The 25,610-nt window shown below is 45.2% G+C and overlaps 1 protein-coding gene across 7 annotated transcripts; it reads left to right on the top strand.

Moving 5' to 3' along the window:
* The first annotated feature begins 657 nt into the window (after window positions 1-657).
* Window positions 658-25,010, top strand: LOC308108891 (RNA-binding protein Musashi homolog 1). 7 transcript variants are annotated; one of them, XM_080462184.1, is made up of 14 exons: window positions 658-1,018; window positions 1,627-1,667; window positions 2,369-2,450; window positions 2,599-2,683; window positions 10,769-10,810; window positions 11,282-11,374; window positions 16,958-17,006; window positions 17,676-17,758; window positions 17,893-18,010; window positions 19,957-20,037; window positions 20,643-20,699; window positions 21,884-21,943; window positions 22,248-22,402; window positions 22,553-22,905. In XM_080462184.1, the coding sequence occupies exons 1-14, from the start codon at window positions 954-956 to the stop codon at window positions 22,592-22,594; spliced, it is 1,053 nt and encodes a 350-aa protein (XP_080318310.1). In that variant the 5' UTR covers window positions 658-953; the 3' UTR covers window positions 22,595-22,905. The 7 variants fall into 7 exon arrangements, with proteins under 7 accessions (XP_080318310.1, XP_080318309.1, XP_080318311.1 ...); XM_080462183.1 differs by having other exon boundaries at window positions 863-1,018; window positions 17,893-18,028; XM_080462185.1 differs by having other exon boundaries at window positions 865-1,162; window positions 17,893-18,028.
* Window positions 25,011-25,610: the final 600 nt, after the last annotated feature.

Raw genomic sequence — 25,610 nt, 5'->3', positions numbered from 1 at the left:
CTTTGGGAACTGCTCAAGCAAACGCTATTTAAGTGAAATCCATTTGCCCAGTCCGCTGGGATTGATTCCGACACATAACACTGGATTAAAACTACTTTTAATATGATAAACAAACTCAGATAACTCAACTAAACTTTCTGTTTAGTGTGTTGTAAGAAAGTATCCTGGTTACACATGCCTCATTTCACCTGAGGCCTGAGCTGGCGCCACAGAAACACATTGTTTTCCATTATGTGTCCCGCTTATAAATTCACTTTGGTGTGGAGGCGCGAACTAATGACTGACAAAGCGAAATAATCAAAGAGAACATGTCTGATAATTGAGATAGATTTTTTTTTCTCCCCATCTCCTGGAAAAAACGCGGTGGGGGGTGGGGGGGGGATCCTTTCTTTAGATGTGACTCCATCAATTCCTCTTTATACTGTATGGAGCTACTGTAGATCTCCAAACATCCAATATGCTTTTTAATGGGCCACGCTGTGGTGATCAGCCAATGAGAGAGAGAGACAGAGAGCGAGAGAGAGAGAGAGAGAGAGAGAGCGCGCGAGAGCTAGAGCGAGAGCGAGAGAGAGAGAGAGAGAGAGAGAGAGAGAGAGAGAGAGAGAGCGAGCGAGCCACTGGCAGCATGAATAAAGGCAGGCAATGTGCAGGAGGGGAGGGGAGAGGAGGGGGCGGGCCGAGGCCGCGGTAGGCTACGGGAAAACGAGGTAGGAGGCGGGGCCTTTTCCTCTCGCGGCGTATGTGCATTTGTGCGCTTCCCCGCTCACCCCTCCCCTTTTTAAAGCACCCCACCCCCTCCTCCACCCCCCCTTCCCCCCTCCCTCCTCCACCTCCCCTCCTCCTCCCATCGTGCTGCTTGCCCGCCCCTGAGTCTGGAGCAGCAAGCAGCGGTGGAGCCTCACTGCCTCTCCTCGCCTCACAGTGCGGGAATATAGCCGAGCCGGAGAGACAGAATGGATACGGAAGGGAGCCAGAGCAGCCTGTCCTCCAGCACGGACAACTCCCCCCACGACCCCTGGTAAAGCCCCGCCGGAGCCCGCCCGCCCGCCCGCCCGCCCGCCTGCCTCGCGCGCCTCCTCGGCCCGGTTTGAGTTCACCTTGGACTTTAGTTGAGTTCAGTGCGCGAGCAAAGAGCCGCGCCGAGACAAAAGACAAGCACGCCGTGGGTTCCTGTGCGAGCGTGTGTGTGTGTGTGTGTGTCAGAGCGCGTGTGTGTGTGTGTGAGTGTGTGTGGGATGGATCCACTCAGCGGAGGAGACACAGGCGCACCGCTGCTTTCCGCCTGTTTCCCTCCTCCTCTTGTTTGTTTATTTATCTCGCTTTTCCTCCAGAAGGCCACATCGCAACTTCTCCTCCATCATCTGGAAAATCCTCCTGTCTTTCCTCCTCCTCTAGGGGATTATAACGGCCCCGACTGGCCCGATTGGCGACTTCGCAACATGGCCGATGCTTTCTTCTTTACTTTATTGATGCTATATTACACATAAATCCTGCAGATCCCCCCCCCCTCCGCCTCCCTCCCTCCCACCCTCCATCCCTCCCTCCGCCGGTGCATGTGTCTGTGTTGTGCCTGAAAGACGCGTTTTCTACCCTGTGTGACTTACGGCTTGTATTTCTCTCATTCAGCAAAATGTTCATCGGGGGTCTGAGTTGGCAGACAACACAAGGTGAGCTGTCCCGCACGCTACTTTAATAAGTCTGGATGAACGCCTCCTGTTTACTCCTCCGAACCTACACGCACGGCCTAAGAATAGCCGCCCCCCTCCCCTGTCTGTACCTGCGTGGTTAAGTTGAGAAAGAAACGCAGCAAATAGTTAAATCAAAGCCTCCTATTCATTAAGGATCAGCTCCCAGGATTTAGACTTGCAGAGACGCAGGAGATTAACACTGGAAATCGTGCACACACAACGACTTGCCTGCCTTACCCCCCCCCCCCCACCCCCCCTACACACACACACACTGGTAATAACCGAGGGAAAAAAAAAAGTGACGGGTTATTCCGCGTTGAAGTTGTTGTTTTGCTCATTGGGATCCGTCTGATGCACGAGTGCAGTTTATTCCCGTCGCGATGGCCCGTGTTATTATCCCGTCCAAAACAGCCATCGTCACCAAGTGTAGCTTTGTTTATGGTCCGCAGGGCCTTAATGGGCCATTATGCCGAGCGGCCAGATCGCCAGTGTGCAGTCTCTGGAGGACTGGAGGGGACACAACACGCAACGTGGTCCGGGCCCGACCCCCATTGTCCTCTCCATGCCCCCCCCCCCCCCCCCCCCCCCCGGCCTCATCACCTCGAGCGTGGGCCTGGTGCAGGACAACTCTCCCGTGCGTGCGTCTGCCTCACCCTGTGTGTGTGTGTGTGTGTTTGCAGAGGGCTTGAAGGAGTACTTCTGTAAATTTGGCGAGGTGAAGGAGTGTATGGTGATGCGGGATCCCGTTACCAAGCGGTCGAGGTAAGAAGGAGGCGTGTGCGCTCCGCCGTCCTATCACTGGATGCCTCACAGCCGTCCATGCTTTTCTACAACCCGACTTTGCCTTTTGTTTAAAATGTATTTATTATTTGAATTTCTCAGTCTTTGCTTTCACTTGCCCTTCCTGCAGGGGTTTCGGCTTTGTGACATACGCGGAACAGGCCGGCGTGGAGAAGGTTTTGGCGCAAAACAGACACGAGTTGGACTCAAAGACGGTGAGTCCTCCTCCGAGCTCCATGGTACCAGTTGGGGAACTTTTTTTTTCTTTTTCTTTTCCCTTGTTGGATTGTGTGCAGCTTATTTTTTCCCCCTCGGTGCATTTTGCCTCCCACCGTACGGCTTGTAAAGTTGAGGAGAGCACCCCCCCCCCCCCCTCCTCTCCTCCTCCTCCTCCTCCTCTCTGCTCATTTCCCCCTCCAAATCCCGGTTCAGGGCGCCAACATGAAAGCGTTCTTTCTTGGTCTTCATTGCCATGGTTACCTGGGGGACCTGAATGGGGTAGGAGCCCCCTGCAAAACCCTGGCAGGGCTTTTTTTTTTTTTTTTTAATGCAGAGCAGAGAGCTCACAAGTTTTTCTTTTCTTACAAAATAAGAGCACCTGGCTTTCTGGTGGCAAATGCTCAAAGAGTTGTTGAGGAAAACCCAGAACTGATGCAGGAGAAGAAGTGTGTGAGGTCTTAGTCACATTTAAATATTGATGTAAACTCTGAGGTCCTGCTCTGGATGTGTTTGAACAACTCCTCTGATTGGTGCTGGTGGTGGTGGTGGTAGGGGGGCGTCTTTGTAATTTCCACTCCCACACCACTGACACATGAAAATTCAAATGTGGGTAAATGGGACAAATCACTCTGCAGGACAGAGGCCGGACAGTATGCTGGTGTTTAGTTAATTCACAGAAGGACATGACTCAAAAAAACATGTGTGATTCGCTGCGGTTTGTTTGGTGGTGTTTGGAGCTGCTGGCCTGCGATTTGATTTTTTTTGATGGCGCTCTGGACGTTGCTGTCCTGGTCATGTAGATTGGTTGGAGGACTGGGTGTGTCCCTCGCCTGCTTATGGTCCTACCTAAACACACACACACACACACACACACAAACAATAGGATCATTTGAGAGTGAGAACCGGTGGCACGGAAAGGCATGGAGAGCCCTGGGGTGGAGGAAACTTAGAGTTGGTTAGTTGTTGGAGCAAGCCTGTTGCGGGGGGTGACGCCGCCCTCGGGAGGGAAGACGGCGGTGCTGTGACTGCACCGGCCTCCGCTGGGATTTATGTCTCCATAACAACTTCTCTGCTATTTTGCATCAACCTGAGACTGGTTTTAGTTGGGCAGCTCTGACACGCACACACACAGACACAGGTAATGTGAAATGTCTGATGTCTACACGCTGTGCGTGGCAGATCAAGCTATTGTCCCATAGTTACACGTCGAGGAAAGTTTGAACGTGAAATATTCCCGGCAATGGAGACGAGTGGATCTTGCTGCACAGCTGCTGTAATATTTTATTACAAGGGCCGTGTTGCTGCTGGTAATCTGTCAATTTCTTTTTCCCAGTTTGCCTGGAAGTAGGTTTGAAGCAACTGCAAAGTGTTACATAGTGAGTCATATTACCTCTTAAAACTGGGTACTGCTGGAGTACGGAGCCAGACCCTCTGTGTGTGTGTGTGTGTGTGTGTGTGTGTGTGTGTGTGTGTGTGTGTGTGTGTGTGTGTGTGTGTGTGTGTGTGTGTGTGTGTGTGTGAGTGTGTGTGAGTATAATGTGAACACTGGTTGTTTAGGCACTTCTTTGGAAGCTCAGATTGGCAGGACACAGGCGGTGTAAGCAGTTACCTCCTATTATACACCAAAATATAGTATAACTTCAGACAAAATGAAGGTTAATTGACTCAAATTCAGCAGTGGTTGCTCAGGTTGTGTCAGGTCTGTGGTGGGAGGGAGGTGGTGATGCTGGGCACATTATAGTAACATCTATGGGAAAGTATGGATATAGTTTTGATAATAGGCACATTGATTTTGAACTTACTTTCTGTCATTGGCAGGTATATAATCCAAATATCCTGAAAGCACATCTGTATTTTATCTCTGTTGACTAATTGGTGAAGTGCTCCATGGAATGTAACTGAGGGTCGTTGTGTAGTAAACCATTTATCTTTAGCCTAAGAAACAGCACAATGAGTTGAGAAATCTTTAAAATTATTACAATTTTAATTCACTCCTTCATTTTTTCATGGACCTGCTGGTGCGTCACACCTGGACTCTCTCCACGGCGCTGTTTGATCAGCGTAAGATGTGAGAAAGAGATTCCTCGCTGGAATGAGAAGGAATACTCGATGCTCTGATGTTGTTTTTTTTATTTTTATTTATTTTATTATTTTTTTTTGCCTTTTCATGCTGAGTCTTTTGTTTTTTTTTTGTGAGGAAAGACGCTTCAAGACACGGGGAGAGAGAAAGAGCAGGAAGTTGTGTGGACGAAAGGTACAGGGGTTGTGAGAAGTACATTAACTGGAGCAAGGTCCATACTGCCAGTGACAGAGTGATATCAAACATTTACCGTGCCGTTCCTTCCAGCTTCGCTTTATCCCTCCACAGAAAAGCAAGGCACCGGCTAAATCATCAGTCAGACGTTATGATTTGTGTCAGTACCTGTGCAGCTGAGCATCCATCCAGAGCGGGGTTGTCTATTGTTTTCGGAGAGTGGGTCTGTTGAGGTTGTTGTTTTGGTTGGAGGTTAGATTTCCTGTCTGGGCAGAGTGTGGCCTCGGGGCAGTGTTGTGCTGGTTGGTGTGTTTCTCTGGACGCAGAAGAAGGGCACAACTGGTATTTGTTTTCTTGGAGAAAATGCTTTAGTGGAACCAGTTACGGGAAGGAGAAAGAAACAGGGGGCAGATATTCTCTGAAAAACGACTGCTCCTCGTTTCCCCGGCTCAGCGCGGGGTTGAATTTTAGATCTAGATGTTATTATTTGTGGCGTATCAATGGGTGATGGATTATTGAGCACTTTATGAACATTTTTAAATTTTCTTGCCTTGCACATAGTGCTGTGGACTTTGTGGCTCCTCTGATAATTCAGTATTACAGTTGCCCCCAAATGACCTCTAAAATAACTGAAGCTCAATGCTAAACTGATATTACCTTAGTAAAAGAAATGATCATTTGAGAACAGAAAATGAAAAGTGGGGGAAATGTCGATTGGTGGTTTTTAAAGTGTGGGAAGATGAACCACATCACAACCCTCTAATTCAGACCTGGGCATCATAAGGCCCGGGGGCCATACGAGGCCCTTTAGCTCTGACCGGCCCTCAGGGTGTCACAGAGAAATCCTGAATCAAATAAAAAATCACTGTCATTATTGGTTTTATTACATCTAAAATGATCACACGTTTCCAGGTTATTGGCCTTTATTACATTATTGGGTTGGGTCGAGCACCTTGGCTGGCAGAGCCAACAAGCGTTACCTCACAAAATGAGTGTTTCACAGTGGGGGGGGGGGGGGATGGTGAATTAAAAAAATAAATATTTACTGAACTCAAAATGTAGAAAAAAGTCATCATGATTTCCAGACTAATAATGGAACTCTGAGAAAAAAATGACTCATAAAGCTCATAAAAAATATTTTAAAAGCTGCTTTTTTTTTAATCAAGAGATAATTCTTATTAAGCAAAACTCAAGTCGTCTTATGTGTTGGCCTTAATATGTAATGCTCATTTTTTATGTGGCCCCCCTTAGGAAAATTAGTTGCCCACTCCTCCCCGAACTCTCACACCAAGTAATAATTTAATATTAATTTTAAATCATAAGATGTATTTATTTAGTTAGATGGTTTTAATACAATATCTGGTGGGTCTTACATTTATCATTTTGCCCGATAACATTGCATTTGTCTCCCTTACGCTTGAAATAGCAAAAAGAGAAAACCAAGTCCCCTGATCCCCAGATTAATCCCACTGCCGTGACTCCTTAAACGTCTGTTGGCCTCTTGGTGCGGCTTGGCTACGCTCGGAAAAAACCTCACGTTGTATTTTCAAGTTTTACACCTACTTCTACTCGGCTGTACCACTGCAGGTGTTGATTGCTGCCTTTGGCACAACTGTCCTTGAAGGTACGGCCATAGTTGTCAGCAAGGTGTTAATATAGCTGCTTCCGTGTGTCGCCACGCACCGTCACAACATATGTTGGCAGCGGCCTCTGTGGACCGCTGGCGTTACAGTCTGCGGCGGCTACTGGCCCAACACCTGGCTACTGGAGAGCTCCGGTGCTAGTGGCGGCTCCTCGCTCCCGACTGGAAGGTTAGCTGTTAATGCTGACGTGGACAAAAAATGTGTGTGTGTGTGTTGTGAGGGGGGTGGGTGGATGGATGGAGAAGGTGGAGGATTGGGAGAGGGAGAAAGAGAGTGAGGCCCAGCTCCCGTGCTGTAATTAGTATGGATCTGAAAAGCAACTAATCGGATTGGAGGAAACAAACTGGATTGGGCTTCCCGAGGACCATGTGCAGGCTTCAGATCTGGGGATAAGGCTTGGACCTGCTCTAAAGGTGGATCTAGGACGTTCTCGCTCTCTTTGCTCGCCACGCTACATGTGCACCACCTACACCGCCGCCACGACCCCCCCCCCCCCCCCAATGCACAGCACCCACCCTGGTTAGTCCGCTGAGGGAGGGTTACAGGGGGCGGCCATGGGGTTGGGTTGGAGGTCCTCATTAGTGTGCTTCGCTAACTAATTACTGTGCCATTGTTGAGCTGTGCAGATTGACCCTGCTGGCCGGAGCCCAAACCAAGTCTCTCCCTCTCCCTCTCAGTGTGTGTGCGTGTATTGACATGCCAACTCCTTTTGTCTCCCCTTGTGTTTAGCTTTTTGTCTAGCTTATATTGATTATATTGCCATAATGGGGAAGCCTGTGGTGTCTTTTTTTTTTTTCCTTCATAATGCGGGTGTTTGCCATTTTGTTGCACGGATGTCTCGGCAGGTTGGGTGTTTGTGTGTGTGAAGGGTTCTTGGGAGGATGTGCATTAGTCTATATGTGGATGAGTGCATATCTGGATGTTTAATTACATGTATGTCACTTTGAATGCATTCGTCGGTGTTTACACTTGTGCTACATTATGTGGGTACTTGTGAATGTGTGTGTGTGTATGTATGTATGTGTGCCTGTGGGGGTAGCACGGGAGCCCCAGTTCCTCTACAGGCCCATCTGTTTTGTAGTCTTTGTCTTGTTAATTAATGAAATCAGAGGGGCTGCCTGCTGGGACGGCCCCGCTGCACCGCTACGCCGGACAGGCCCACTTTCTCATGGCCTGACTCTGTTTTCCAAATGAATGCCTCCTCTCTTTCTCCCTCTGCTTTTCCTCTTTCCCCTGCTCTCTCTCTCTCTCTCTCTCTCTCTCTCTCTCTCTCTCTCTCTCTCTACTGACTTCTTCCTATCAACCCATCTATTGATTTGACATTCAATTTTTTTTTCCAGTTTGTAACACTGGTGGATGCGCTGCGCCACGTGAGGTGACTATTGGTCGTAGATTAGCGTAGTCGTAAAAAAGGCTAAACCACTAAAAATCATACCGTAGGCTCTGCTGTCACTATGCTGCTTAGATTGAGCGGAGGTTGGAAGTCATGAAGCAGGATGTTAGTCAGACCATCTCGCGAACACTCACTCATAACTCTTCTCCGTCACACTGGAAGGAGTGACTTTCCTTTTTTTTTTTGTATTTTTAATTTTTTTTTAACTGGTAGTTACATTTTTACCAGTCTGTTTCACACTGTTGGGCTGCAGAAGCTGCTCTGAAACGTCACTCCTCTGAAGAGCTATTTGTGAGTGTTGCAAACAGTGACCTGGCTAAGTCATTTTACTTTTTGCTTTGTGGCCTGCCTAGCTGTCTTCCTTAAGGCTAATCCGCCAGTCTGATAGATGCTTTAGTTTTCATTTATTATTGTTTCCTGTCTGAATACAGCCACATGTTACATGTTACACACAGCATATTCTGTTACTTCACTGAAGTGGAATGATTTTTTTTAACAGCATGGCATGACTGTAGTTATAGTAGCACTACCACAGATACTGCATTAGGCCTAACCTAGTCTAGCTGGTAACCTCCACTATTTTTTTGAGCCTCTGTTCATGTAAAAGCTTTTAAATATTCCCATATATATATATATATATATATATATATATATATATATATATATATATATATATATATATATATATATTGGCAGGCAGTGTAATGACATGACAAAGCTGTACACCATGATATATCTTTTCATAGTGTCTGGTTACACCCGTGAGAATTCATGAGCTAATGTTCAAGTTGAAATGGTGATTCCATATTTAATTATTATATATTAATATATATTATATATTAACAGAGAGGGTGTTTGTATATTTGTGATCTTGTGACCGCTGTCACTGTCAGCTCCTGGCGTGTGTTTGTGCCACATAACCGCCTCGGGGCAGCTCCGGTCCTCGAGTGGAGCTGAAACGGTTAAAGGAGGGTGGGCTGACCTGAACAGTGGAGGCTGTTACCTCAGAGCGACTTCAGGTCAGAACAAACAGTGGACATGCTGCTCGCAGGGAAACGTATCACAACAACAAGACTCCATGAGGTTTCCTTCTGCCTCTTGCAGCTGTTTGGGTTTTTTGGTGACTTCGGCTTATATTGTACAGAGGTGTCTGCGTCCCATTTTTGCAATAATTGTGCCCTCCACTCATTTTTGAATTCCTTAAACGAGTGAAATCAGGATTATGCAGCTGCTACATAAAGCAGTAGTAATTACACGCATCTATTATATTACGATTTCCCCACTTTGAGTGGCTATAGAGAGAAAATGCAGCGTCGTCCCCGTTGGTGAGCCCGCTCTGCTGTTGCTCGGCTGTTGCCCGCTGGTGGCTTTGCGTGTCCTTGTCACCTTTGTCTTTTTGCTTCGACCAGCTGGAGGTGACATGGCTCCTCTCATCTTTGTGTCCCACTTCAAGGTGCAAAGTCCTTCTGCAATCCCTTCCAAGGACGCTGCAGCTGCATCTTAGTTACACAGTGTTGTGCTCTGGAAGCAGTGGTAAATCTGAGGCACTTAAAAGTCCTCGTAGGATAAATCTCTCCCTAGAATTGTCTTCAGAAGCGGGGAATTATTGCCGGAAAGAGATGAAAGGATTGTTTGAATATTGAACGAACACCCTCCCTTGCATCGTGTGTATTGTTTGAGTTATAAGTAATTATTTTTGGCTATTTGATAGGCTCTTTTTAGTTGCCAATATCAATTCAATACGTCTGATAGCGGCTGTGGGAGACACAAGGGGTTTTGCTTCACACATCCAATTATTAGAACAAAGATGAAACTCTAAGACCATAATACACCACAAGGTCCTGTGACCTAAAATCATCTCTCTTGTTGGCTTGAGTGAGAATAACACGAGATTCCACACAAATTTAAAATGCCAGGCCAGGCTTTGCATATTTAGCATTATTAAAGGGCAGCTCATTCAAAGCTCATTTACTTCTAATTTTATCTGTAACCTTGACCACTGGTGAGACATTCCAGTGAGGAGAAATATGGATATAGTCAAATCTGGCTAATCCAAAATGGAGGTTGTCAGGATTTGTGAGATTTAGAAGAAGGAAAAAAAAAAAACCCACACACATCCATCTGAAATGTATTCAGAATATTAAATGCTCATTTTGGATTCCAGACTGCCCTGCTCTGTCTAGTTTGTGGCTAAGATGCGTTTAGTTTTGTCTCAACACACAATTCGGGGAGCATACGTATCCCAGCCTCACTGTGGAGTTTGTTCACCCTGCCTGTTTGTTTGGCTGGTGTGTTTGGATTTTTTGGGGGCTTGCATAAACAAGGGTCTACTATACATATTCGCAGATTAGCATATGTTCTATTTCTGGACCTGGAGTCCTTCAGATGGGTTCAGACTTTGAGGCTCCGTGTTGTGACTAATTCTAGTTGGTTAACAGTGTGATAATTCATTGATGCCCAGGGGTTTATCCTGCACAGGATCAGCTACTGAACAGCAGCTCCACATTTGGTGTTTTCTGCTCAAAGAAACATTAGATGGGTGGATGGATTTTTTACGGTGGGTGCTGCCTCACGGTTTCTCCCCCATAGAAGACAAGAACAGTATAAGTTTTCTATTTGTATATGTTTGGGGTGTCAGAAACGATCAGGTCGTTGGTCATGACTCAGTGAAACCTTATGTGTTTGCTGTAGTAATTCCTCAAATACCTGCTTTAATGAGAAAATCAGTTTGACTTTAAAGCCGCCACCACTTTTTAAAAACTAACCTCCACTCTTCTCTCCCTCTTTACAGATCGACCCGAAGGTGGCGTTTCCCCGTCGGGCTCAGCCGAAGGTGAGTGCCCCCCTGATGGGCGTTAACAAGAAGGAGGCGTAGTGGTGATGTCATGTGTCGCCCCTAATCACTCAGCCCCGGTTGGCAGGGATTAGACTGAGGCACGTGACCAACTAGGAGCTGCAATCCACTTGTCCAGGCTGACATAATGACCCTGTACACTGACCCCTTCACTGCCCCCTTGCACACACACAGTCAACACACACAGTCAACACGCACACACACACACACACACACACACACACACACACACACTGCTGTCTTACACACATCCTTCACCTGCATGCACACACCCGACGAACCCAGCGGCCTTAAACTGAGCCGAATTATCGTGACGCACTAAAACGCTTTCAGGAATCTTGGAAATTAGATAAACACCAACCAACTCAAAGTGTCTTTATCGCAGGCATCTACTCTCTACTTAATGTTATTAGTGATAAAAGAAGCTTTCTTCTTCTTCTGTGCTGCTAGCTGGTGACCAGGACAAAGAAGATCTTTGTCGGAGGACTGTCAGTCAATACCACCATCGAAGATGTGAAGCAATACTTCGACCAGTTTGGAAAGGTAAACTGTGCGCACACATGCGGTCTCTGCATTTGAAAATCAGCTGTCTATCGCATGATTCAATACAGGGACAGGCATCTCATCTTCTAAATCGATTCGAACATTTTTTTTCTCCTACGTTCAACTCAGCATCTCAACATTCATCCATCGTTTCCAGTTTTTCCTTCATTTCAATTGGAACTACGTGTTGTTGTTTTTATCGTGGGGTACAAGCCAGTCATCCCGAGACATTTACCAAAGTCGAGACTTAACAGTCGAAAGAACAAACCATTCAAAACCTTTTTAAGCAGCCTTGGCGAACGCTTTCAGTTGGCCATTAATTACTGCCAGCTGACTCTTTCAGCTATTTATCCATTAGCTATTTTAATTATTCATGCACTTGCTAACAGTTTTCAGTTTATATCTTTTCCCAGCCAATTCAATCATTTATCTTTCATCCGCTGCTTTTAAATTAGGCGGGTGTGTGACTTTTTTATCAGACTAAAGTCAAACGCTTTAGCTTGTTCTCTGTTGAGCTGTGTGAACCGTTTGATTTTGAGCGAACTCGTTTATTAACAAGCTACCGTCTGTTTGTAACTTTTTGCCTGCTCGCTCTCTTGTTGATGCTCCTCCCGGTGTTATAGCGAACTTAATAGTCGAACCGGCTCAAGCAATATCACCAAACGACTTGATAAAGCTGTGATCGAATTACAGGGGCAAGCTGCAAGCTTTCTGTGTTCCCTCTGGCTGACGCAGAAGTGCCCCCTGGGGTGCGCGTTACCTTTGGTTAGGGATTACTGCTCTAATGGACTGTATACCTTTGATAGATTATATTCATCTGTTGGGCCTGTCCCCAAAGTACCTTTCAAACAGTTTATTCCTTCGTAACTTCAGGAAAGACACGGGGAGAAAATAGGAGAAAGAGCTTGATTATGAGATAAACTGAGAAAAGGATTTTAAGTGTGGAGAAAAAAAAAAAAAAACTTCTTAAAAAAGAAAGACAAGTCCTGTGTGGTCAACGATAGTTCTGCTGGTTCAGAGGCAAGATTAGCTTGTTAGTTTATGGCTTTCGTTTGTGCGGGTTGGCTCTTTCCTGATCACATTTCAGAGAATCTGCGTTTGTCCTGCTCAGCTACTTTGAATGAAATTTGGTGAAAGGCAAACACATGCTGTGGAGACAGATGAGCGACCGGGGGAGAGAGAGGGAGGAAGGAAAAAAAAAAAAAAAAGCAGGAGGGAGAGAGGAGCGGGAGATGGCAGGGGACTGAAAGAGAAGAAGCAACCCCCCATGGAGCGAGAGGGAGGGGAACTCAGAAAAGGTTGAAGGGCAGAGGAAAGGAGGAATGCAAGACAGTGATTATCATAGGGGAAAAACACCAATCTTCTCAGCCATAAATGTATCTAAATATCCATAATGCATGACATGGTGGGTCACTTTTTAAGCTAACTACACTTTAGGGGGGTTTCAGGAGTGTGTTTGAGTCGAGTTCAGCCTCTTCAGTATTAACTAATCACATACAACAGCTGCTCATGTAACAGCCACCCCCCTCCTCCCCAACCTTACCCAAAATCAGTACTTCAGACACTCTCCTATCTCACACACACACACACACACACACACACACACACACACACACACACACACACACACACACACACACACACACACACACACACACACACACACACACACACATACAGGCACACGCAGCTCGTCTCAGCTTGTTGCCGTGGTGACCTGCCTTCACCCATTGTCCCACTATAATCCTGTGTTTTTTGTTTAAAAAAAAAAAAAGAAGTGAGAAGTGTATATTTGCATGAATGGGACGATGTGTGTGTGTGTGTGTGTGTGTATGAGTGTATAAAAGTGTGAAGGTGGCTGTACAGAGGAGGCGAGCTTGCACAGATTTGTCCAGATCCAGACAGACAGTAAGATTCACAGCCAGTGATCCAGTTGTCACAAACATGCAGCGTACGGTTCTGCTGCTGTTGGTGAGCAGGACAGTCTGAAAACAAGCTTTGCTTCAGGATGAAGGCCTAATGGCTCGGAAGAAATTAACAGCACGAAGCTCCTGCTGCCTCGTGTCTGGCTGTGTTTTCTCTCGGTTGGCCTCTGACTCATACTCTGGGTGTTACCGTATTTCAGGTGCCACTGGTTCAAATTTGAATAAAGTATTTTAATTCTGGGTTCCGGATCTTGGCGCGCGCGGATTACATGTGTGTGACCGTCACACACTCCCAGGTGGATGTTGTGACATGTGTCATGTTGTCTCCAGTGTGTCTTTTCTAAAATGGCTGGTTGCAGCTCTGTGCCGAATCAGTTCTCCCTGGTGATTACAGACACTCATATCTAAGACAACACCCCCTCCACAGGATGAGGGAATATTTGGACTGTTTGGACACGTGAGACCAGAGCTCTATCATGGAAAGCGGCAATCCCACAGTGCATTCCTGCTGAGCGGGAGGTATTTCTTGTTTATTATCCGAGCTTGGTTACAAGGTGCAGGTTTGGATGGAGCAGGACTCAGTGTCCTGTTTGTTTTCTTACTGTGGCACCGCCTTGCAGGGAAAACACAGAATGCACCATGCATTTTGTGTGACTCTTTGATACGCGCTGAAGTTTATTTCTTCAGAGTTCACCTCCAAAAGTGCACCTTCATTAGACAAGAATGGCTGCCTCGTTGACAGGTCAGGTGTTATGGACTGGGAGGTGTGTGTGTGTGTGTGTGTGCGTGTGTGTGTGTGTGTGTGTGTGTGTGTGTGTGTGTGTGTGTGTGTGTGTGTGTGTGTGTGTGATTTTCTAACTGAGCAAATCTCTGCTCCTGTTGCTCAATGTCCCCAGGCCAATAAGACTGCAGCAGCCATGTTTGTGTGAGAAATGAGGTTTGAGTCTTGAGGTCAGGGGCTTGAAATCCACCTCAACATGGTGCGCACTTCAAACCATTCCCCTTTCTTCTTGGCCCAGGCTGAATATGCAACCTGTTTACATCACAGAGGTGTGTTTTGCGATGAAAATTGAGCGTGCACTCAGATAATTTGATAATTAGTATTTCAGTCATTTTGGCCTACAGTCACTTACATTTAATCCAAAGGAAATCCCAGTTTTCGCGGCTTTTCATCCCGCCACTGCGTTCCTCAAAGTACCTTTCATGAAACACTCCGATTTCAAAAAAAGAAAATCTCCTCTGAAGTAAAACGAGGGAAAAAAGTGGAGCAGCAGGCAAAGGAAGGAGTGGATAAGATGAAAAATGCAGCATGGACAGGGCAGACGGGAAAAGTTGGGACTCCACTCACCCATGTGAGCTGGCGATTAGAAGGCTTGACTGAACACTTTGTCTGCTGGCCTGTTTAGAGAGAGATGGCCGGAGAGCGAGAGAGAGAGAGAGAGAGAGAGATTCAAAGAGGGAGATGTGAGGAGACAGCAGGGAAAAAAATGTGAATGCCACCTTTCATAATCTGGCACAGAAAAAAGTGTAATGGACTTGTCAGCAAACACTCGTTCCTCAGACAATAACTGCATGCTTCACTAAAACCGGGATATTTTTAAATGCTGTGTGGGATCTGGATCGACCCTGCTTTCAGTGCACCTGAGAATGTCAGAACTCGGGAAGATGACCTTAACTTTTCTCCACTCTCCACATGCATGCTGAGTGGTTAGCGACTGAGCTGCCGCTAAGCCAATCTCAGACCCCCACGGCTATCCAATCAGATTGTCTTACAGCAACCCTGGGCAGTGGACATTGTGGGATCGTCTCCTTATTGGTTTTGGCAAAAGCAAAAAGGGGGGCTGGCGTGCGAGCATAGCATCAGCTCGCACACGTGACAAATGTTTACTCGTACGCACACCGCCGTATTCTCATGGTGCACAATTAGCTGAACCGTATTAGCATGGCTCCCCAGCACATTATCTGCTCCCTTCTTCTTTCTCCTCCGCTTCTGTCATCTGCCATGAGAGCGGCTCAAAATCTCCCCGGGACCAATGGTGTTAGCTATCGGTCATCTCTTCCAGAATAGACGCTGCTAATGCTAACAGGAGGGCTAGCTGTGCGTGTAACTCTACTCTTATGATAACATGTTGGCTTGCAGCTGTCTGCTTACTGTCCTCCTCTCCGGCTCGCTGCTGTGTCATTGAGTTTGGACGACCGGAAGAGTGGAAGACATGAGAGGAGGAGGAGGAGGAGGAGGAGGAGAGATTGAATGAAGGACAGTAAGCGGGGAGGGGGTGAGCTCCATGTGTATGTCCCAGCTCTATGTTGAGAAGGATGGGCGTGAGGGAGGTGGTAGGAGCAGCCTTGATCCTCTCTTTATTCATTAGTTTTGACTTTTATGGGCGCAAACACTTGCTAAGACTTGATCTCAATCAGAGTAGAAGGTGCGTGCCCATTTTTCATCCAAGTTAAGTGTTGTGAATCAGATGGCGGGACCATCCAGAGGCCTCTTGCCACTCATGTTACGCTGGTTTGAGTTTCAGTATGCTTGCTGCCTAATGAAAATAGCCATGGAGTCATACTCCGCACGTGTCTCACTGGGATGCAGGAGGAAAAGGCAGAGTTTCTCTGTTTTAAGGCAGAAAAGTTGTACTTCCACAGAGATCCCAGGCCTCGTCTCTTTCCCCGTGTGTCTCCTCCTGCCGCCAGAGCTCGAGCAGAGGCTACAAACTTCGCTCCCAGTAAAGGACAAGTAAGGGTGGGAGGGAGGGATAGAGGGGGGGACAAGGGGGGAGGTGGTGGAATATGAATAGGGCAGTGGAGTGAGTGCAAAGAGGAAAGTGAAGGGAGCATAAAAGGAGAGCGTGTTGACAAAGACCCCAGCTCACCTTTGTTCTCCCCTCTCAAATCCAAAATGTTCACAAGCACAATTTCATTGCTTCATCAGAAACCTCACCCTCTATCCCTGTTTTTTTTTATCTTATTATTATTATTATTGTTGTTGAGGTTTTTTTTTTGGAACATCCCATTATTTGTAACCTTTTCCCTCCTTTCTCTTTTTCTGTCACATGCTTTCTGTCTTTCTTTTTCTTCTTTTCATTGAAACGAGTTGAAGGAGGAGGGGGCAAGTTCTTCTAATTGAAATTCTTTACAAGGTCTCCATGGGAATAGTAAACTTTACAGAGAGGGAAAGAAAGACAGCGAGGGTGAACGAATGAAGGAGAGGGAGAGAGAGAGAGAGAGAGAGACAGAGTTTGTGAGAACTGGGGTGAAAGACAGATAGAAGAAAAGGAAAGAGTTTCCCCCAATGCCCCATGAGCGGGAACATTCTCGTCGTTTTCCCATTGACAGATTTGATTTCATTTTTCATAAACCTTCCACCGAACACTCCTTCCTGATGTCACCCTCTCTCTCTCTCTCTCTCTCTCTCTCTCTCTCTCTCCCTTTTTCACCCTTCATTCCCCTTTTTCTTTCCTCCTTTGTCACCTGTCACCCCTCCCTCTCTCCTCTCCACCCTCTCCATCTGTTTTCCCCTCTTACTCCAATGCTAAAGAGGGACAATGGCACCCCATGCTGTGTAATGATGTGCAAGTGTGTGCGCGCTCTGGGTGTGTGTGTGTGTGTCTGTATATCGTAATATGTCGGAGCTCATCTTTTCTTTGCTTTGTTCTCACAGGTCGACGATGCCATGCTTATGTTTGACAAAACAACCAACAGACACAGAGGTACGTACGCAACGTTAAGCGCAACACACATGCGCGCGCACACACACACACGCACACACACACATTATGTTAATATATGTTGACGCACTGAGTGAGGCATGGAGAAACGCATCCCAGTAAATGAAAGGAGAAACAGCGTGATGGAGCCATTGGGTGAACCTTAACAAAAACGTCTTTTTGATGCTCTCGCTTCCCTTGTTTCATTTATCTCCATCGCCTCCGTGGGCGAGGAGGGCAGCGCCCGCTGAGGTTGGAACGAGCAGAGTTGGGTGGAGTCACTGAGACCTGTGGTACACTGAAAAAAGAAATAGTTGGACCAACTCAACGGAATTGCGACAATAAGTAACATCTAAATGAGTGAAGCTCTTTGAACTCAATCTAGTTCATGAAGTCAATTAAGTTCAAAGAGCTATTTCCAACGATTTTCTTTTTTCAGCGTAGTGATCAGGTCCTGATTCTTGGGGGACAATGCAACAGATCTCGTAAAGAACGAGCAGAAATGCTCACACACACACAGTACTTCTCAGACACTCATTGCCTCCGCTCATCTTCACCAACATATTAGCACATTTACCAGAAGTTGCAGATGAATAATACACTGCTACGTTTCGATAAATCTTTTAAAATTGCTACATGTACCTGTAAAGACTTTGTTTCGGTCTCCTGCAGGCTTCGGCTTTGTGACCTTTGAGAATGAAGACGTGGTGGAAAAAGTGTGCGAGATCCACTTCCACGAGATCAACAATAAAATGGTAAGACCATCTAAAGTTTGTCACAATGTTTCAAGTCTCTTTGACTAAATGATAATTATTCCGGGCAGCATTTAGTTTGGGTTCATGTGGTGTTGGTCAGTATGATTACTCAGTGCTGGTTTCCGGTGCTGTAGGTGGAGTGTAAGAAAGCCCAGCCAAAGGAGGTAATGACGCCGACGGGCTCAGCCAGAGGCCGCTCCAGAGTGATGCCCTATGGGATGGACGCCTTCATGCTGGGCATTGGCATGTTAGGTGAGATCGGCTATTTAGGTATTTACTGACACACTTCATCACAATAATGTGGGGAATGGGGGAAATGTTGTCAAAGATGTATTTGAAATTGAAGCTTTGTATGTGGAAATCCCTTCTATGTTAAATTAGCTGGGAGACGACTGAAGTGCATTTGAATAGGACTCAATATTCAAAGCATGTATTTGCATAGCCTGTTTGTGAAGTGCATTTACAAGTCTGCAGTATTTTAGTTAGATTCTAACATTACACATGTTAAAAAACACTGTGTCGTGGATTCAGGCTGAACTTCTCTTCCCAACTTTAGTCAATAATACCGCCTATCATTTGTTTAACATTTAGAGGTCACAGACTGAATGTGGAGTAAAATGCTGTTTGAACTGATTTTCATTGAGAAAACAAGCTGAGTTTAACATTGGCTTTTGTTTGGCTCCCTCTACTGGCCATCTTACTTCACGTAGTGCTGACTGTAGTCTGACCAATGGTTGTTGATGCCATTACACCTCACTGGTTTTTCCTCTCTGCTCATGCTGATACTTAATGAGAGGAAACGTGTATGTTTTGATGATGTAGAAGTGTAAATTCCGTGTCCTTATTTGATCAATCAATGCAAAGATGCTATTTAAACAGTAAACAGGCCAAACATCCATCTGTTAAACTCCTTGGGTCTCTTTCAACATTAACTACAGACAATTTAGAGTCCTCAATTAGCCTCGAATGCATGTTTTCGAGAGGAAAATTGGACACACATACACAGGAAAACAATGTAAACTCAACACAGGGATTTCCTCACTGTGACCCGAGAGCGCTAACCACAACAACACTGTTTACCTGAAAGGTACAAAAAGACACAATTGTTATTGGTGTTTGGTTCTGAGCAGATGTTGGTGCTGTAGAAAGAACTCAAAAACATAGCCCTCACCCAGCACCTTTTACCTGGGACCTGATATTCTCATTAAAATCAGTTATAAAAAGCAGTATACACAGACCACTTAGGATTTTGATCTTGGACATTGGCAGTTGAAGCTCTTTCACAAACTAATCAGTGAAGGAATCAAGCCAACGTTACAGTGATGTGATGTTAGATACCCTCAGTGTGAAATATCGAGCCACCTTTCATTTTGGTGAACAATACCTCGGTGACCCTGCGGTCGTAAAGCTATACTACGACGAGAAATCCTGTGGCGAACCTGTAGGCGCAAAGGACACGGATCACTTGTTGTTTCAAAGACGCAGAGACATTAAACATCCTGTTCCTGGAACAGTCCCGAAGAAAAGCTTCTGATATTATTATTAAGATCATTCATATTACAGCAATATATTTTCAATAATATTAAGACTGCAAACGATAAACACGTTCATTATCTTTTGTTTTTGTTCAGGAAGCTGCTTTGCAAATTGCATTTAAGCAATATCACACTCAAGGTCAAACCGTTTTGCTGAAAATCAGCAGCCGTGCACAGAAGGAAAATAAAGCCGCGACGATATTCAAGTTTTACACTCAGGCTTTTGTTTTCTCTTTTTTTTTCGGTTTACGGTGTGAAAAATATAAACTAGGACTTTTTCCTTTGGCCGTTTGTTTTGTCTACACCAAGACGGATAGTGCCGCCGCCAAAGCACAAACTGATTGTGGCTTAACTTTATTTTCTTGGGATGTTTCTGCACATTTATTTATGCGGACAAAAGTCCTCCGTGTGATTAGTGTTGCATTATTGGAGGACGTCTGATGGAGCCGTCTCGTACGGGATGTCAGCGCTCCTACGATCTGTTGTTCTATACTTCTGGCATGAATATCGTCAGAGCAGAGAGAAATGCCTGTTTGGAAACTGCAATGACCTTTGTTTTTCTACCTCAGAGCACATCGTTAGATCCTTGAGCGTACTTCCCATCGTGCTCATCTTCACGTGGATCATTTCACCAAACTGACGATTTTGCTCTTGTCCTGACAGGTTACCCAGGTTTTCAGACTACTACCTACACCAGCCGCAGTTACTCTGGTATTGCGCCCGGTTACACTTACCAGTTTCCAGGTGAGTTTGCGAGATAATATAAACAAACTCCACAAACACAGCTGACTCACAGCTGGATAAGCTCACAGGGCTAGAAGAAAGGCTGAGAGGCGCAGGCCGCGGCACGTAGTTAGTTCAGCTGTCGGACATGAAACATGTATGAACAACGACAGCCACGTGAATGGACCCTTTTTTTTTTTCTTTTTTTTTTTTTCTCCTCTCACTCTTTCTTACAATCATGGTTATTACCGCCTTCATTTCAGCGTCTGTGGCTGCTTGTGGAATCGAGTGCGATTTGAAATAGTTTCTGCCCTTTGAAACCCTCCTTTCAATTGTTGATGTTCCAGCTTTGATTTATATTTGTCTGTTTTCCTCTTGCGTTCTCTGTTTATTTGATGTCCTTATGTAACCCTCTTTGAATTGGCCCCACCGCCCCTCCTCTTCCTCCGCTCCCACCTTCCTGCCTGTCCCCACTGTAGTTGTTTTTTGACTTCTTTTTTCTTTTCTTTTTTCTTTTTGTGCGTTTATTTTGCAGTCGCCTCTGTGTTTGTGGCTTGTTAGACTGACTGGCGGACGGTGTACTGTATTTACGAAGTGCTGTTTCTCTCGACCTTCTCTGTTTCCAGAATTCCATTTAGAGAGGACCCCCCTCCTGACATCATCCCACCCCCCTGAGCTGGCAGGTCAGTGGCTCCTCTTTTCCCCCAGAGTCCCACAAGAAAACACAAATGCTATTTAGAAAACACAAATTCAAACTGTACTTCGTGCATTTGACGTCACTGCTACCAAAAAGGTTTAGATCTCTGAGGAGCGTCTTTTGCGCTACACTGTCCGAGGATCAGTTTGTTTCCACAGGTCCATGTTTGATCTTTGATTCAAGTTTAGCTTTAAAAAGGAACCAGATCGACACATTTATTCTGTTCAAAGGTCACAGTGCCTACACAGTTAACAAGTTACTTTTTGTTGATGGTAAGAAAATTATGAATAACGTTTGCACTTTTCTGCTGCTTCCTGTGGTTGCTCAAGTCAAAGAACTCATTATTAGAGAAATGTGTTATGCAGGGATAGTACTGATGGTATAGGTTAAAATTACACTGTGAAACCAAAATGAAATCTAAAGTTAATCAGATTTTTAAAAGAAAAATAGACTTATGACCTTGTGTGACCTTGCTTATTATTTTTTGTGCTATGAGCAAATTCATGATTGGGGTCAGTTTAATTTTATGGCATGTGATTACATGTACTTGATTGGTGATTAGACCCTCTTGAATGTCAAAGAGTAAGGTATTTTTCTCACATGCTATGAGAGTGCGCATTTGAAAAGTGTATCTGTCAAGCTCACACTCAAACCTGTGGGATGTAGAACTGATCCTGAGCACGTTTATGTGGCCTCTCCCTTCTCTCACATTTATTTCAGCTATGAGGCGCTTTGTAAACCACTGCTAGACTAAAAACTGGCTGGTTTCTCCTGACTCCACCAGTTAGGAGAAACTTGTAGCCTCAGGATGTTGTGTGCATTGTGCTCCCTCATCTACAAGCTGCTCTGCCTCCATGCTGACATCTGGTGGCTGTAAAATGTACCTGCACCTTTACCGGTGAAACGTCACCGTCCTTGTTTTCATCCCCATCGCGTTGTGTTTTGTCTTACTCAATGAATCCGAAGCCCGGTGTGATTGGATGCAGAATCAGTGTTGCTGTCGCCGTCTCATTCTCACCTCTCGGACCGGTTGGATTTAGATGACGTGACAGATGTGACAGCAGATGTCATTTCAACCACATTGAGCTGTAGATTATTACTGATGATCTGATATGAGTGACACACAATGAGTCCTTTGTGCAATAATTTGGTGTTTTGTGTAATCCCCAGCCATCCCCCTGACTGCATATGGACCAATGGCAGCAGCTGCAGCAGCAGCAGTAGTTAGAGGTATGTGTGTGTGTGTGTGTGTGTGTGTGTGTGTGTGTGTGTGTGTGTGTGTGTGTGTGTGTGTGTGTGTGTGTGTGCGTGCGTGCGTGCGTGCGTGCGTGCGTGCGTGCGTGCGTGCGTGCGTGCGTGCGTGTGTGTGTGTGTGTGATATACTGAGACAAAGAGTGTGTATTTTTGATAGGATGTGTGTACACTGGCCTGCTCAGACAAATAAAAGCATATTTTTAGACGCGTGTGCGTGTGTGTGTGTGTGTGTGTATAGCCCTCCAGTGTCGCAGCCTGACTTGTCTCTCCTGCCTCACAGGCTCCACCCCTTCACGCACAGCTGGTTTCCTGGGCACCAGCAGCCCCGGACCAATGGCTGATCTGTATGCTGCAGCCAATCAGGACTCAGGAGTCAGCAGCTACATTAGTGCCGCTAGCCCCGCCCCCAGCACAGGGTTCGGCCACAGTCTCGGGGTAGGTCTCTCACACACACACACACACACACACACACACACACACACACACACACACACACGCACACACGCACACACTCAGATTCACGCTCGAATGCACACATGTGTTGACAAAGCACATGTGTATTCATTGCGGTTCGTGTGTCCTCAGGGTCCTCTGATTGCTACTGCGTTCACTAATGGCTACCACTGAGAAGACTCAGGTCACTGAGGATGGGAGGGCTTCTCTGCTGATGAGCCAATCACAATGCTGGCTGCCCGATGATGGCACATCCTGATTGGCCGGCCAGTGGCTCTACCGGGCCCTCCTGGCTCCATGTGGCTCCACCCACCGACTGAATATCTTTTTAAATCCAGAACTCTTCTTTTGCTGTACTAATCTCACTTCAACATAACGTCCCTGTTTCTCCTCTTTTCTCCTCATGTAGTGTAATAACTAGAACCCCTTATTTGTTATCCCTGTTTTTTCTTCTTCCTCGTTTGAAGCTGAGAAAAGAAAACTGCAAAAAAAAAAAAAAAAAAAAAAAATCTCTGAGGAAATGTTTTTCATCTTTGGCAAAGATGCAGAGAACTATTATGATTTTTTTTAAATAATTATTATTTTATTTCAATGTGATATGTCATGTTATCATGAAATCCTTCTAAGCTGTTACTGATGTGAACAGAGAGAGAAGAGGCCGTGCGAGGTGGGCGTTTTTAACAAAAGGAAGAACAAATCCAACAAAGTCCTTTTTTAACTCAAGTGTCACGGAAACATGGGGGAAAAAAAACTAAAATGTATATTTTGGTAGTCTTTAAAAACAAAACCTTTGTAATATTGTTATTAATATTGACATAATAATGATAATCTGTAAGGTATTTTATTCTGTAATTGGTTTTAAAGCAATGTTTTTATGTCTTCCTGTAAGATATTGTATATAGATGCGGTTGAGGGAGGGGGCGGGGGTTTCTGAACCTGCTGGCATGTCATGGGTTGGTTTGGAACGGGTTAACAGCAATTTGACTGGACATCATCCACGACTGTCTGCGGTCATCTCACTCCTTTTTATCAGTATGCATACAGAATATGTGTACAGCGAGGGCCAGTCTGCTCCAACAGGGCACCGCCATCCATGACAGCTCAAACAAACTTCCAAGAGTTCATTTGGCATATTCCTGTTCTCGCAACATTTATTTTCCGTAAACAAATCATCTTTCTACGTCTGGCATCCTCATGAAAAACTACTTTGGATCAACCCGGTGGACTACAGATGAGTAATAAACCTTAAACAGAAGAAATCAGGGGGTTCGTGGGAATCGGGGGTGGGGGGGGGCGGGTTTGACTTGACTTCCTCTTTTTTGAAAATATTATATATATTTTTTGCGCAAATTCACTTCTTATTGTTCTTTTTGTTGTTGTTTTTGTTTTATTTTCTTTTTGGAGAAAGAAAAAAAAAGTTCTTTTATGCGGTGTTCTTCACCGCGAATACAAATGAAGGACATTCTCAGAGAAGCAGTTGTAAAAAAAAAAATCACGATCATGTTCTGTCCTCTTATCACTATTGAAGGTGCATGTGATTGCGTCTGAGTGCGTGTGAGTGAGTGTTTGTGCGCATACATCAAGGTGTAAAATGGAACTACTTTTTTTTTTTTTTTTTTTTTTTGGGGCATCGAAGGAGCATTTTGATTGCCTTTTTTTATTTTATTTTTTGTTTTTCTTTGGTACTGAAAAACTAAAACGATCACCCTGTTCCACTCTGGTTCCTGAGCCCCCCCCCCCCCCCCCCTCCCGACGCTCTCTTCCATGTCATATATAGTTTTTAACAAATTTCTGCTCCTCTGGAAGCAACGCGTTCTCGTCGACAAGACCGGGTTGCTGCTCCATGTGGTGGTGAACAGGCAGGGGTTTTAGGTGCAGGGAACCAGAAATGGAACAGGGTCTCGCTCCCAGCGGGCTCTGAATGCAGGACGCTGGCTGGTAGGAAAAGTTTTTGGAAGGAAAAAAAAAAAAAAAAGAAGAAAAAAAAAAAAGCTGGAACAAATTCAACGTTTGCAAAAACAAGTAGCTTGTTTGTTCAGCCTTCTTGCTGCAGCCTGTTTGATGTTTCGCACAGCAGAAAACTTCTTGATCCAGCCAGTAGTTCCTCTGTCAGGTTAGCTGGGACACGATGGGAAAAAAAAAATAAAAAATAAAAAAATTGAAGAAAAAAACAAAAACAAAAAAAACTACTGCTGGACACCAACACTGTAACTTTTTAACTTACAATAAAGCAATAAGTTATTTTTTACCTTACAAATGAAAATAGTACTATTATTGGTAATAGCAGACGGACAAGTGGATAATTCTGCGGCATTAAGACTTATTTTCAGAAAAAAAAAAAAGATTCTATATTTTTCTGTTTTGAGATCTTGTTCCCCTTGTATGTTGATTTTACTGATGTCTTTTTGTTGTGCTGATGTAAGGTAAAGGGCCAATGCTTTGAATGGAGCTTGTTGCTCTACGGGAGCGCGGATAAAGTTAAAGATTTGGGCTGTCCCCCGCAAAGCTTTACAGCAATGCTTTTCTTTTTTTCCTTGTTTTATTTTCTGACAATTTCAATTTGAAAATCCTAATAAATTATTCTAAAGCATTTTTACGACTTATTTCTTTTTTTAAACCCTCAGGACGGCTTTACGCGACATGTGAAAAATTCAGGAATTGATTGGACTTTACACTGAGATCTGGAATTGAACATATAACTTTGCTAATGCTGCCCGAGGCATTTAGTAATTTAGGATTATTGAGGTTAAGGTGACGTAATAGCAGTTGGGAGAGCTGCTGCATCTCGGTCCTGCACATGCAGCATTCGCATCAGTAGCATCCTGTCAGCCTCGGTGACGGGGTGCTCTTGTTACTATTTCACTGAACTCCTATTCACTGAAGAAGGACCGCCTCATGAATCAGTTCACCTGGAGAGAAACAGGAAAGGTATCAAACACGACACTGTGTTTGCAGTCGGTTTGATTAATCAACCACACGTACATGATTCCATTTTCCCACGACTCGTCAAAAATAGCAGAGAAATGATTCTTAAGATGCTCAGTGATTTTTTTGGGGGGGACTCTTGGTTGGTGTTAGTTTGTCTCTGTACTAACGTGACTGAAAGCAGGTATTATTGTATCTGTGTCCAAGACACAGCAGTGTGACACATTCATCCAAAAATAAGGTCCAGCCCCAGTGAACTGAAATA

Source organism: Lipophrys pholis, assembly GCF_963383615.2.
Source record: "Lipophrys pholis genome assembly, chromosome: 4".
Classification (NCBI taxonomy): domain Eukaryota; kingdom Metazoa; phylum Chordata; class Actinopteri; order Blenniiformes; family Blenniidae; genus Lipophrys; species Lipophrys pholis.
This window is presented reverse-complemented; position numbering and strand designations above follow the sequence as displayed.

Bases quoted from the DNA above. Each gene is read 5' to 3' on its own strand.
- LOC308108891 (XM_080462183.1), top strand. From the start codon at position 954: ATGGATACGGAAGGGAGCCAGAGCAGCCTGTCCTCCAGCACGGACAAC. The intron at 10,811-11,281 runs GTGAGTGCCCCC...CTGTGCTGCTAG, and splicing joins CCCGTCGGGCTCAGCCGAAG to CTGGTGACCAGGACAAAGAA. The intron at 11,375-16,957 runs GTAAACTGTGCG...TTGTTCTCACAG, and splicing joins ACTTCGACCAGTTTGGAAAG to GTCGACGATGCCATGCTTAT.